Source organism: Sapajus apella, unplaced genomic scaffold (assembly GCF_009761245.1).
Source record: "Sapajus apella isolate SASKATOON/1434 unplaced genomic scaffold, GSC_monkey_1.0 scaffold68, whole genome shotgun sequence".
Lineage (NCBI taxonomy): Eukaryota > Metazoa > Chordata > Mammalia > Primates > Cebidae > Sapajus > Sapajus apella.
In genome coordinates this window covers 2981290-2994525 of record NW_022437008.1, presented here as the reverse complement: position 1 = coordinate 2994525, position 13236 = coordinate 2981290, and the positions used below count along the sequence as shown (strand labels likewise).

Below are 13236 nucleotides of genomic sequence, written 5' to 3'. Positions count from 1 at the left end.
TGGCATCTCAAAGTGATGGGATTATACATGTGTGCCATCACACCAGGCCCTTTTTTTTTTTGGCAGAGTCTCGCTCTGTTGCTAGGCTGGATGGACTGCAGTGGCGCAATCTTGGCTCACTTCAACCTCTGCCTCCTGGGTTCAAGCGATTCTCCTGCCTCAGCCTCCTGAGTAGTAGCTGGGATTACAGGCACACACCACCACACCCAGATAATTTTTGTATTTTTAGTAGAGACTGGGTTTCATCATGTTGGCCAGGATGGTCTTGATCTCTTGACCTTGTGATCCCCCCACCTTGGCCTCCCAAAGTGCTGGGATTACAGGCATGAGCCACCGTGCCCGGCCACTTTAAAAAAACAACAACAAAAAAAACAGGATCCTTCTCTGTCAAACAGGCTGGAAAGCGGTGATGTGATCACAGTTCACTGCAGCCTCCATCTCCCAGGCTCAAGCAATCTTTCTACCTCAGCCTCCCAATAGCTGGAAGTACAGGCATGTGCCACCATGCCCAGCTAACTTTTGTATTTTTGGTACAGACAGGATTTCACCACGTTGCCCAGGCTAGTCTCAAACTCCTGAGCTCAAAAGATCTGTGTGCCTGGGATTAGACATGAGCCGCCTTGCCCAGCCAGCAATATGCTATTTTCAATATGTATGTGTAGTTAAATCCATACATTTAATATCGCAAGAGCAGAGAGGTGCCTGCATATTTCACATGGACCCCGGAATAAACTTATGCTGACTTTTGTGTGCCCGTGGCTCACCGCTGATGCACTGTCACGGTTATGGGCATGGGTGTCTGCCGGCGGACTTGGGCAGCGACCACAGTGAGCATCCTGACAGGGTACTTCATCCCAGGCCTCAAAGTTTCTCATCCTGTCTGGTGAGTTTAATCTTCATTTAACAAATTATCAATCTTCATTTAACAAATTAGCAACAAACTAACACAGAAACAGAGCTGGGATCTTTCCACTCACCAAGAGGATGAATTTACAACCTTTTTGTGCTTCAGTTTCATCCTCTGTCCAGACTGCAGGGTCCAGCTGGCTCCCTGGTCTATCACGCATCCCAACCTCCAGTAGCCTCCAACCAACTCCTCATGCGCCCCACCACCGTTCCCCACTCTGTTCCCACCAGACGTCTCAGAACAAAGCATCCAGCGTCAGGCTGCAAGGCCTCAGGTGGTCCTGGGCTTTCTCTCACAGCCACAGCCCCTCTCTCAGCAAGTTCTGTTGTTCCATCTTCAAAACAGATTCATAACCTGCCCACTTCTCCCCACTGTGATGGCCACTGCCCTTGCCCAGCCTCCAGCCGCTCCTCCTTGGACCATTATGGTCGCCTCCTGTCTGGTCTCTGTATCTCCCTCCTCACTCCTCCCACAGTCTGTCTCCAACACCACAAGAGGAGCCTGGGAACACCGGAGTCAGGTCACATCCCTCCATGCTCAGAACCCGCCCATCAGGTCGGGCTCGGTGGCTCACACCTGTAATCCCAGTACTTTGGGAGGCCAAGGTGGGCGGATCATGAGGTCAGGAGTTCGAGACCAGCCTGGCTAATATGGTGAAACCCCTGTCTCTACTAAAACGATTTTAAAAAAATTAGCCGGGCGTGGTGGCACGCACCTGTAGTCCCAGCTACTCTGAGGCTGAGGCAGAAGAATTGCCTGAACCCAGGAGGTGGAGGTTGCAGTGAGCCGAGATCGAACCACTGCACTCCAGCCTGGGTGACAGAGCGAGGCTGTCTCAAAAAACAAAACAAAAACAAAAACAAAACCCACCCATGGCTCCATCTGGTTCAGGGTAAAGGCCGAGTCCCTCCCTGCAGCCCGCACGGCCTTGTAGGAACCTTCTTTGTCACCTCCCTGACCTTGGCTCCTCCACTCTCTCCTGCAATCTCCTCAATGCTCACATCCTGCTTCTCGGATTCTCTTAACTAGCCGAATGCAGGCTCACGTCAGCACCTGTGCCCTTCCCTTTCCGGAACACACTCTTCCCCCAGATAACCCAAGGCGCTCTCCCTCGCTTCCTACAGGTCTTTGCTTAAATGTCACCTTCTCAGAGGTGACCAAGACACCTGTCCAAATGTTTGAATGGACACTTGTGTCTTGAGAGAAAAATAATATCATAAATAGCTTCAAAAGCGCTGCATCCTCACAATTCAAAAAGGAGCAAAGACCGCCGTCTGTTCCTGAAAACTGGATCAGTGACAAAAAGCGGCAGAGGCTGAAGAACATGGTGACCGGTTTGAATAAAATGGTTTCATGAAATATGAGAGTAGAACACTTTTTTTGCATCTTTATATAATGTATTGTTTTGTTTTGTTTTTTTGTCTTGCTCTGTCGCCCAGGATGGAGTACTGGAGAGCAGTGGCATGATCTCGGCTCACTGCAACCTCCACCTCCCGGGTTCAAGCAATTCTCCTGCCTTAGCCTCCCGAGTAGCTAGGACTACAGGCGCATGCCACCATGCTTGGCTAATTTTTGTATTTTTAGTAGACATGGGGTTTACATCAGCACCTCCATTCCCAAACACATACACTGTTTCTGATTCCCCTTCTGTGCTCCAGGGACCCATGACCACCTTATATACTCTGCATGCGGGGTCTCCATTTTGTCCATCATCTCCCTTCTCCCTGCAGTAGGGAATGAACTCAGTGGACATTTACTGTGACAGAAGTTGACAAACAAGGGCTAGCAGGGTCTTGGGGCAGGTGTCATGACATCAACCACAGAAAGCACTTGGCTTCAAGTGAGCTGTTATCATATCTGAGCCACGTCCTGGAATAAAGGTGACTCTCTGGGCAGAAGGTTTATTCTGAGCCCAGAGTCTCCCTATGTTGCCCAGGCTGGTCTCAAACTCATGGGCTCAAGCGATCTCCTGCCTTGGCCTCCCAAAGTGCTGGCATCACAGAACTCCTCGTCTTGGAAGAAGGAGGCCTCCCCTGCCCTCTGCCTCCCACCAGCCCTGGGCAGGAACACCGGCCTCAGCATCCCCAGGTGGGAACACCTGCCCCACTTGAGAAATCTGGACATAAAGGGAGTTGTTTCTCCCCCTGGTGGTAGCTTTCAGGGCTGCAGGTGCCAAACTGCCAGGTTTGGCACCTGAGAGAAAACACTAGAACACCTATTTATTTTCAAACAGAGAGAAAACACTAGAACACCTATTTATTTTCAAACCGAGAGAAAACACTAGAACACCTATTTATTTTCAATGTTACCTCTCTGTTTTATAATTCAAGGTTCTGAGTTACAATCTAGAGCTTGAATGAATACTGCTGTAGTGCATCATGTAATTTGTTTTTCTTTTCTTTCTTTTTTTTTTTTTTGAGACACAGTCTCACTCTGTCGCCAAGTTTGGAGTGCGGTGGTGTGATCTCAGCACACTGCAACTTCTGCCTCCGGGGTTCAAGTGATTCTCCTGCCTCAGCCTCCTGAGTAGCTGGGATCACAGGTGTGCACCATCGCGCCTGGCTAATTTTTGTATTTTTAGTAGAGACAGGGTTTCACCATGTTGGTCAGGCTGGTCTTGAACTCCTGACCTCGTGATCCACCCACTTCGGCCTCCCAAAGTGCTGAGATTACAGGCATGAGCCACCGTGCCCAGCCACATCATGTAATTTCTATACATATTCATAAAACAGGTAGAGGCAGCAACATTTTGTGGTTGTTTTGATCTGTTTCTTGTTTATTTGAGACAAGGTGTCCCAGGCTACAGTGCAGTGGCACCATCATGGCTCACTGCAGTCTTGACTTGCTGAACTCAAGCAATCCCCCCACCTCAGCCTCCTGAGTAGCTGAGACTACAGGCACATGCCACCATGGCCAGTTAATTTTTGTATTTCTTTTACAGACAGGTTCTCCCTATGTTGCCCAGGCTGGTCTTGAACTCCTGGGCTGAAGTGATTTCCTGCCTTGGCCTCTCAAAGTGCTGGGGTTACAGGTGTGAGCCACTGTGCCCAGCCCATCAAAATTTTTCACTGTTAGGGGTGTGAGACTTCCCTCAAGCCAAAAGCCAACAATGTGAGCCATCCTTGCTTGAATGCCCCAGGGAGAGGCCCTTAGCTAAGCACCTGACATGCATGAGCCATGTTTATAATTGGGTAAAGCATAAAAAAGTATAAAAAGGTGCTCCTGGCCGGGCATGGTGGCTCATACCTGTAATCCCAGCACTTTGGGAGGCCAAGGCAGATCACCAGAGGTCAGAAGTTCGAGACCAGCCTGCCCAGCATGGTGAAACCCCATCTCTACTAAAAATACAAAAAATTAGCTGCGCATAGTGGCAGGCACCTGTAATCTCAGCTACTCAGGAGGCTGAGGCGGGAGAATTGCTTGAATCTGGGAGGCGGATGTTGCAGTGAGCTGAGTTCATGCCACTGCACTCCAGCCTAGGTGACAAGAGCAAAACTCCATCTAAAAAAAAAAAAAGGTGCCCCTTCCTTATACAACATCCACTTGTTGGACACCTGTTATATAGTATATGGGTTTTGTTAGATGATGTCACTTTGGAAACACCTTCGACAATGTGCAATCTCGCTACCTAGAGTGTACAGAGAGTCCCCTCAGCCGTGGGCTCATTCCGTATCACACATACATAGGATGTGCTTGAGAGGAGGTCACTGCCACCACACTGCAGACCTGAGAGGGCAAACCTGTTCTGGCCCCTGTTTGACAGAAGGGGAAACTGAGGCAGAAAAGACGTGGCTCACTGCAGGTCATGCAGCAAGGAGGGAGTAGGCCAATCCCTGGCCCCTCATTGCTGGAGTCCCCACCCGAGCTCTTGGGCACGCAGCTCTGCTCCTCCTCGGAGGACATGGTGCCCGTTCCACCCACCCATCCTCTTCCCAGGACGCTCGCATCCGCCTACCTGTGTGTAGCAGCGCAGGAGTAGCCCCTTGTCCTTCAGCAGGCGTATGAAGTAGTGACAGATGGTCGGCTGCAGGGAAGAACCACAGCACTGCTGATTATTGTAGGGAACAGCCACAGGCCACTGTCATGTGCCAGGAAGTGTTCAAGGCACTGCGACTGTTTTACCCCCAGGGAAGCATCACAGCAGCCGTGTCGGGGAGAGACTACCGCTGTCCCCAGTTCACAGATGAGGAAACCGTGTCGGGGAGAGACTACTGCTGTCCCCAGTTCACAGATGAGGAAACCGTGTCGGGGAGAGACTACCGCTATCCCCAGTTCACAGATGAGGAAACTGAAGGACAGGGAGGGGGACTGTGTTGCCAAAGTCACATGGTAGGTAAGCTGCAAAGCTGCAGTTCACACCCAGGCAGCCTGGCTGCAGGGTCCCAGGCTCTCAAGCACATCACAAATGCAGCTAAGCCTTGCAGCAGCCCTCTTTGGATAATGCCATGAGCTTTACTTCATGGGAGGCAAATCAGAGGCTCAAGGTCATAAGATGAAGACACGAGGAACCAGAACTTGAACCCAGGCAGTCTGGGCCCAGCATTCATGTGCTTACTGACTATCTAATATTTGTCTGCAGGGCCCTGGGGGGCTTCCCATGCATACCCTCCCTTTCTGTTTCACCCCCTGCAAAAAAAAAGATCTCACCTTGAACTGCCTAGGATAGAGTTCCTTGGCAAGGGCGAAGAAGGGTTCTGGATGTTTCTGTGGGAGAGACAGCCAGAGGGCCAGATGCCCCAGGTAGGATGAGGGTTGCAACCAGGCAACCCCCATCCATGCCCTTCACAGACACCCCTTCCTGAGGGAGCACAAACCTTGAAATAGCTGATCTCGAAGATGGCCTCTGGGTAGGGAAGATGGTACTTCTCTAGGTTGTCATAGAGGCCAGTGGATGGAGAGCGGAAGTCGGGGATGCCGGCAGCTGGGGTAGGAGGGTCAGGGAGCAGTCTGTCTATACTGTACTGACCCTCCCAGGCCAGGGCCCAGACAGGGATCCTCCCCGGCCGTTGGGAGGGACTCCCCAATTCCTGGGGTGGCTGCTGGGGGAGGAGGGTACTTACATGTGGAGATTCCAGCTCCCACCAAACAGATGACTCTGCGACCTGGAGGAGAGGAACTTATGCACCTTATGACACCACTTGCTTAGTCCCTGCAATAGCACCACCCATCACGGCCCCTGACACCGTTTACTCCATGCCAGGCCCCGGGGCAAGCATCTCAGATGCATGATGGGCCTTCCAATCATCTTGAGGAGGATGGTGTTAACATCCCCATTTTATAAATGAGAACACAGGCTCAGATAGGGGAAGAAGCCACACAATTGACTGTGAAAGAGCCCGCCAGCAGATAAAGAATCTAACGTTGGGCTGGGCACAGTGGCTCACACCTGTAATCCCAGAACTTTGGGAGGCTAAGGCAGGCAGGTCACCTGAGATCAGGAGTTCAAGACCATCCTGGCCAACATGGTGAAACCCCATCTCTACTGAAAATACAACATTAGCCTGGAGTGGTGGCATGCACCTGCAATCCTAGCTACTTGGGAGGCTGAGGCAGGAGAATCACTTGAACCGGGGAGGCAAAGTTTGCAGTGAGCTGAGATTGTGCCATTGCATTCCAGCCTGGGTGACAGAGCAAGACTCCATCTCAAAAGAATAAAAAAAAAAGAATCCACTGTTGGAAAGTATACCAACTTGGACTTGAGAAAAGGCCAGTTGAGGATAAGAACCTCGGACTGAGCAGAAATGGCTGGTGGCTGGTGAGTAGCCACCAGGCCATAGTACTCCGGCATCTGCCCCTCAGCTGATAGAAAGGCACAAGTGTGACATACTGTGTGTCAGGTGCCTCGGGAGGCAAATCAGAGGCTCAAGGTCATAGGATGAAGACAAGAGGAACCAGGACTTGAACCCAAGCAGTCTGGGCCCAGCACCCATGTACTTAATGGCTACATAATGTTTGTCTGCAACCTATGTCCTCCCTGTCCAAGGGAGGACAGAAAAGGTGAACAGAGCACAAAGCCTGCCACAGCTTCAGCCCTGAGCTTCAACTCTGAGATGCCATCAGGTCAGGCCTGGTTGAATCCAGCGGTGGCTATATGTGACCTGGATTCAGGGGACCTGGATCTGTTCTCCTGCCTCCATTTCTTCTTCTGTCCAGATCACTTCCATAATGATCTTACAGGTATAATGCGAAGATTAAATATTTAATATTTTTTATACCTTTTTTTTTTTTTCAGAGATGAGGTCTTGCTCTGTTGCCCAGACTGGAGTGCGTGCAGTGGCTATTTACAGGCGCGATCCCACTACTGATCAGCACAGGAGTTTTGACCTGCTCTGTTTCCTGTCTGGGCCGGTTCACGCTTCCTTAGGCAATTTGGTGGTCCCTCGCTCCCAGGAGGTCACCACATAGATGCCGAACTTAACTTAGTGCGGACACCCGATGGGCATAGTGTACTACAGCCCAGAACTCCTGGACTCAAGCGATCCTCCCACTTCAGCCTCCTGAGTAGCTGGAACTACAGGTACGCGCCACTGCGCCTGGTATGAAGATCTCAGTTCCTGGCAAATAGTGAAGGCTCAACTAAGTGGTTAAAAAGAAATTTTTAGAGAGATGAGGTGAGGGTTGCAGCCTCACCTTTAAATTTTTGTAGAGAAGGGTTCTTGCTTGTTGCCCAGGCTGGCCTTGACCTCCTGGCCTCAAGCTTTCCTCCCACTTTCGGCCTCCCAAAGTGCTGGGATTACAGGCCTGAACCACCGCACCTGGCCTCAATTAATTATGATTTGTCCGGGCGCGGTGGCTCACAACTATAATCCCAGCACTTTGGGAGGCCAAGGTGGGCAGATCACCTGAGGTTGGGAGTTCGAGACCAGCCTGACCAACATGGAGAAACCCCGTCTCTACTAAAAATACAAAATTAGCCAGGCATGGTGGCCCATGCCTGTAATCCCAGCTACTCGGGAGGCTGAGGCAGGAGAATCACTTGAACCCGGGACATGGAGGTTGTGGTGAGCCGAGATCGTGCCATTGCACTCCAGCCTGGGCAAGGAGAGCGAAACTCTGTCTCAAATAAAAAAATGTTATTATTCAACTATTCATTATTATCTCCTCACGGGCACCCTCATGAGCCAGTTTCCCCAGAATCCAGGTGCAGGAGGACGCGAGGAAGAAATGCTTTGTAGCCACTGCCAGTGTTGTCTTTGGGGCCTGCCCATGCTAGAAGATGGCTGTAGACAGCTGCTCGCCTGCTGCAGGAGAGGGAGGCTCAGGGCAGCGGGCCTGGCTGCCCGAAGAGGGAGACAGCAGCAGCTGGAGGACAGGGACGCTGGAGAAGACGTCCTCAACAAAAGGCTGTTCAGGACCCTCAAAGGGTTGATTGTTCTAGTTGAGGACCGCTGAGGGCCTGGTTTCTCAGACTTTGGTGACCTCAACTCGTGGCAAGAAATAGAAATTTCAGGCCAGGTGGGATGGTTCACGCCTGTAATCCTAGCACTTTGGGAGGCTGAGGCAGGCAGATTGCCTGAGCTCAGGAGTTTGAAACCAGCTTGGGCAACACAGCAAAACCCCGTCTCTACTAAAATACAAAAAATTAGGGCCGGGCACAGTGGCTCAGGCCTGTAATCCCAGCACTTTGGGAGGCCAAGGAGGGAGGATCACCTGAGGTCAGGAGTTCGAGACCAGTCTGACCAACATGGGGAAACCCCGTCTCTACTAAAAATACAAAATTAGCCAGTTGTGGTGGTGCATGCTTGTAATCCCAGCTACTCGGGAGGCTGAGGCAGAAGAATTGCTTAAACCTGGGAGATGGAGGTTGCAGTGAGCTGACATTGTGCCATTGCACAATCCAGTCTGGGCAACAGGAGCAAAACTCTGTCTCCTACAAAAAAAAAAAAAAAAAAAAATTAGCCAGGTGTGGTGGTGGGCACCTGTGGTCCCAGCTACTCGGGAGGCTGAGGCAGGGGAATTGCTTGAACCTATGAGGTGGAGGTTGCAGAGAGCTGAGATCGTGCCACTGTACCCCAACCTAGGTGACAGAGAGAGACTCCATCTCAAAATAAAAAAAGAAATATAAATTTCGTGGTGACCCAGTAAGTGGACACCTATCCACCACATCTGAAACAAGCTTCCTGTAATAATAACCACAGCGAATCCTGCCACAGTTCTCACTATGTTCCAGGCCCCGCTTTAAGCACTTGCATTTTTATTAATTTATTTTTTAAAATTATATTGCGTTTTTTTTTTTTTTTTTTTTTTTTTTTAGAGTCAGGATCTCACTGTGTTGCTCAGGCTGCAGTACAGTGATGTCATCATAGCTCACTGCAGCCTCCAACTCCTGGGCTCAAACAATCTCCCTGTCTCAGCCTCCTGAGTAGCTGGGACTATAGGCAAGGACACCACATCTGACTTTTTTTTTCTTGTAGAGATGGGGGTCTCACTATGTTGCCCACGTGGGTCTTGAATGCTTGGCCTTGGGTTATCCTCCCACGATGGCCTCCCAAAGTGCTGAGAATACATGCATGAGTTACTGCACCTGGTCCTATATTAATTTATTTAGCCCCCAATAACCTTATGAGTTAGATACTATAATCATCCTCATTTTATGAAACAGTCCTGGCCAATCAGAGCACAGTAATTCACTGAGCAATGGAGAGGCAACCCAGGTCTGGCCAATCAGAGGCACGGGGGCAGGCATGTGACTCAACCTGGGCCAATGGGAGCCAATCTCTGCTGTTTGAACTACTGGGAAAAGGTGCTCTCTCCATGGCAGCTCCTAGGCTGGTGGAATCTGCATTTGAAGCTGCCAGTAGTTACTTTTACCCCAACACGAGAAAAACAGCATCACAGAGAGTTATAATTTATTTTTATTTATTTATTTCTTTGAGATGGAGCCTCACTCTGTCATCCAGGCTGCAGTGCAGTGTCGCAATCTCGGCTCACAGCAACCTCTGCCTCCTGGGTTCAAGCAATTCTCTGCCTCCCGAATAGCTGGGATTACAGGCGCCTGCCACCATGCCTGGCTAATTTTTGTATTTTTAGTAGAGACGGGGTTTCACCATCTTGGGCAGGCTGATCTTGAACTCTTGACCTCATGATCCACCCGCCTCAGCCTCCCAAAGTGCTGGGATTACAGGCGTGAGCCACCTGGCCCTGCCGAGAGTTATGATTTTTAACAAAGTGGAAGCATCTGGACCCAGCTGTGCTTCAAGCTGGATTCAGAGCCAACACACTCCTTTTTGGCTTAAGCCAGTTCCAGTTGGGTTTCAAGGCACTTGTAAAGAAAAGGTTTCGGCCTGGTGTGGTGGCTCATGCCTGTAATCCCAGCAATTTGGGAGGTTGAGGTGGGCGGATCACAAGGTCAGGAGTTCAAGACCAGCCTGGCCAATATCGTGAAACCCTGTCTCTACTAAAAACACAAAAATTATCTGAGCATGGTGGTGGATGCCTGTAGTCCCTAGCTGCTCAGGAGGCTGAAGCAGGAGAATTGCTTGAACCCAGGAGGCAGAGGTTGCAGTGAGCCGAAGATCATGCCAGTGCACTCCAGTCTGGGTGACAGAGGGAGACTCCAAGTCAATAAATAAATAAATAAATAAGCAAGTAAGTAAATAAATGTTTCAATAAAAGGTTCAAATGGCTGCGGATGGGAGGTCACATGGGCTCAGGAGCCACACAAAGTGGCCCAATCCTGACAGGGGACTCACAGCGTTCGCTCTGCATGTATCGGACTACCCCTTCCAAGGTCAGCTCGTCCAGCAGACGTTCCTTCTGGCTGCCCAGGCTGAGCGTCTGGGTGAAGAAGTTCCGCAGGAAGTCCACTGACCAGAAAGAAGAGAGAAAGCGGCATGATGGGCATTCAGCTGGGGGCATGGATGTCTCCAGCACGCTGGTCCCAGCCCTGGGGTCCCTGGCCTCCTTACATCTAAAGGCAAGAGACCCAGCCCAGCCAGGGGCCTCCAGAAGCCTGCTCTGGCACTGGTACCCAACCCACTGCTACATGCTTTCAATGTCACTCCTGATGGAGTTGAGAGGTATCACCCACAACCATGCCCTAAAATCCCCGCACACCCCAGAACCCCGCTGCCTGTCCCCCAAGGAAGATACTCACTGTCTGGTTCTCCGCCAGTGGCTCCGTTCTCAGTGTCTGAATCTGAGTCCTGGAAGGGGTGGAGTGGGGTGGCCAGGCCCCAGAGGTGAGATTAGGGAGGGAGGTGAGGGGGTGATACTAGGTTTGGGCAAGAGGCTGTGGCAGGACGGTAGCCTGAGGAAGTACGGGATGGTGGAGAGACAGCGCTGGAGCCAGCTCAAGGGCTCTGGGACAGGCTGCCTGGGTGGGAGTCCTGGCCATGCTAGTCCCCAGGAGCAGGACCTCATGCAAATGACTTAACTTTTCTCTCTTTATTTATTTATGTTTTTGAGACAGGGTCTTGCTCTGTCGCCCAGGCTGGAGTGCACTGGCGCAATCACAGCTCGATGCAGCCTCAACCTCCCAAGCTCAAGGGATCCTCCCAAGCTCAAGGGATCCTCCTAAGCTCAAGGGATCCTCCCAAGCTCAAGGGATCCTCTCACCTCAGCTTCCCAAGTAGCTGGAACCACAGGCACATGCTATCACGCCCTGCTAATTTTTTCTTTCTTTCTTTTTTTTTTGAAGAGGCGAGGTCTCTCTGTGTTGTCCAGGCTAGCCTTGAACTCCTAGGCTCAAGCAAGTCTCCTGCCTCGGCCTCCCAAAGTGCTAGGATTCCAGGCGTGAGCCACTGTACCTGGCTGGGACTTTGATTTTCTAAGTCTGGCTGTCCCTCACCTTGGAAAGGGAGCTGGGGTACTGGGTGTGGCACCAGGAGCAGGGGAAGTGCTCCGAAAGTGCTGGCTATTGCTGTTAATGTTATCACAGCCTGGGGTCCTCCCTTTGTCCTCTGGTCCCCTGGAGTGTGGGCCTGCTGCCCCTTCCCGGCAGCCCTGGGGCCCTCTGAATAATGTCCCAAGTCATTCTGAAAATGGTTCCAATGCAAAGCCTCGGTGCTCACTGCAAGGACCTATGGGCCCCCCTGCTTGAGGCCCCAAACACCTCTTGAAGCCTCCCTCAGCCCAGCTCCAGAGTGGTAGGTCTCTGGGACTCTGTCCAGGGCCTCTGCCTTCTCTTTCCACTTTCCCAGGGCTACCTGCCCCATGCAGGCCAATGGCCTCTGCCTCCTCACTCGTGATACCATTTCTCTGCCCCCAGATCTGGGGTTCCATGGCCTCCTGGACACCCTGCCCTAGGTACCCCCCAGACTCTCACTCCTACCATGTCTCAAACTGGCCTTGACATCTCCCTCAAACCCATCCTCCTCCCAGGCCACATCTCAACACGATCGTACTGTCCCCCAGTCTGCCAGCTGTTTCCTGCTCCCGACTCCCTCCTCATCCTCCTGTCACAGCCCTTCAGCTCCAGAGCATGGAGCCGCCTGAGGGTCTGTCTGCCAACCCCCTTTTCCTCACTGGGGCTCCACCTGGTCTAGCCTGTCCTCTTCTCCAGGGGTCCTACCTCAGCCTCCTCACCCAGCTTCCCAGCCTCAGTCCCCACCTCATCCACCCTGCTGCCCTGCACGGGAGGCTGTCTGGGTCAGCCCGCTCCTCTCCACTTCAAAGGCCCTTCTCTGTGGCTTCTCTAGTCTTCCCAGATATCTATGGAATTGCCAGGATGTCCACAAGGGCAGGGACTTCGTCCGCATGTTCACCACTGAATGCCCAGCACTGAGAACAGGGTCTAGCTCCTGGCATGACCTCCAGAACCCTCCACCACAGAATGAATGCTGCGTCAGGCTGGGCCACAGCTGGGCCCTGCCATGGATTTTACCAAAATGCAGTTCGGACCAAGCCACCCCCTCAAACAACCCCCTTCCCCAGCCACTCATTGCCTTGCATCCAAGCTTTTTTGAATAAGACCCTCCCTTCCAAACATAGGACAATTTTTTAAGTTGCTTTTTAAGGTTGCACAGCCTTGGCTGGGCACGGCGGCTCATGCCTGTAATTCCAACACTCTGTGAGGCTGAGGCAGGAAGACTGCTTGGGGCCAGAAGTTCAAGACCAGCCCAGGTAATACAGTGAGACTCTGTCTCTATTTAAAGAGAGAGAGAATGAGAGGCAGAGAGACAAAGAGAAAGAGAGATTGGCCAACCTCTGCAAAACCTTGCCCATACTCTAGTATACTTCAGCAATGTATAACTCAGGGCACTTGCTTTGTAATTGCCTGCGCTCACCATTATAAAGATAACCATTGTTGGCTGGGCGAGGTGGCTCACGCCTGTAATCCAAGCACTTTGGAGGCCAAGGCGGGCAGATCACCTGAGGTCGGGAGTTCA

The 13236-nt window shown here is 51.6% G+C and overlaps 1 protein-coding gene across 2 annotated transcripts in view; it reads right to left on the bottom strand.

Moving 5' to 3' along the window:
• Positions 1 to 13236, bottom strand: part of SIRT2 (sirtuin 2) — a 31286-nt gene that overhangs the window by 13647 nt on the left and 4403 nt on the right. For both annotated transcript variants that reach the window (XM_032248874.1, XM_032248873.1), the window contains 6 exons: positions 11004 to 11052; positions 10600 to 10713; positions 5968 to 6009; positions 5722 to 5828; positions 5555 to 5611; positions 4863 to 4931 (listed from right to left, as the gene is read on the bottom strand). In XM_032248874.1, coding sequence (XP_032104765.1) covers positions 4863 to 4931; positions 5555 to 5611; positions 5722 to 5828; positions 5968 to 6009; positions 10600 to 10713; position 11004 — 390 coding nt within the window. In that variant the 5' untranslated portion in view covers positions 11005 to 11052. The remainder of the gene's footprint in view (positions 1 to 4862; positions 4932 to 5554; positions 5612 to 5721; positions 5829 to 5967; positions 6010 to 10599; positions 10714 to 11003; positions 11053 to 13236) is intronic.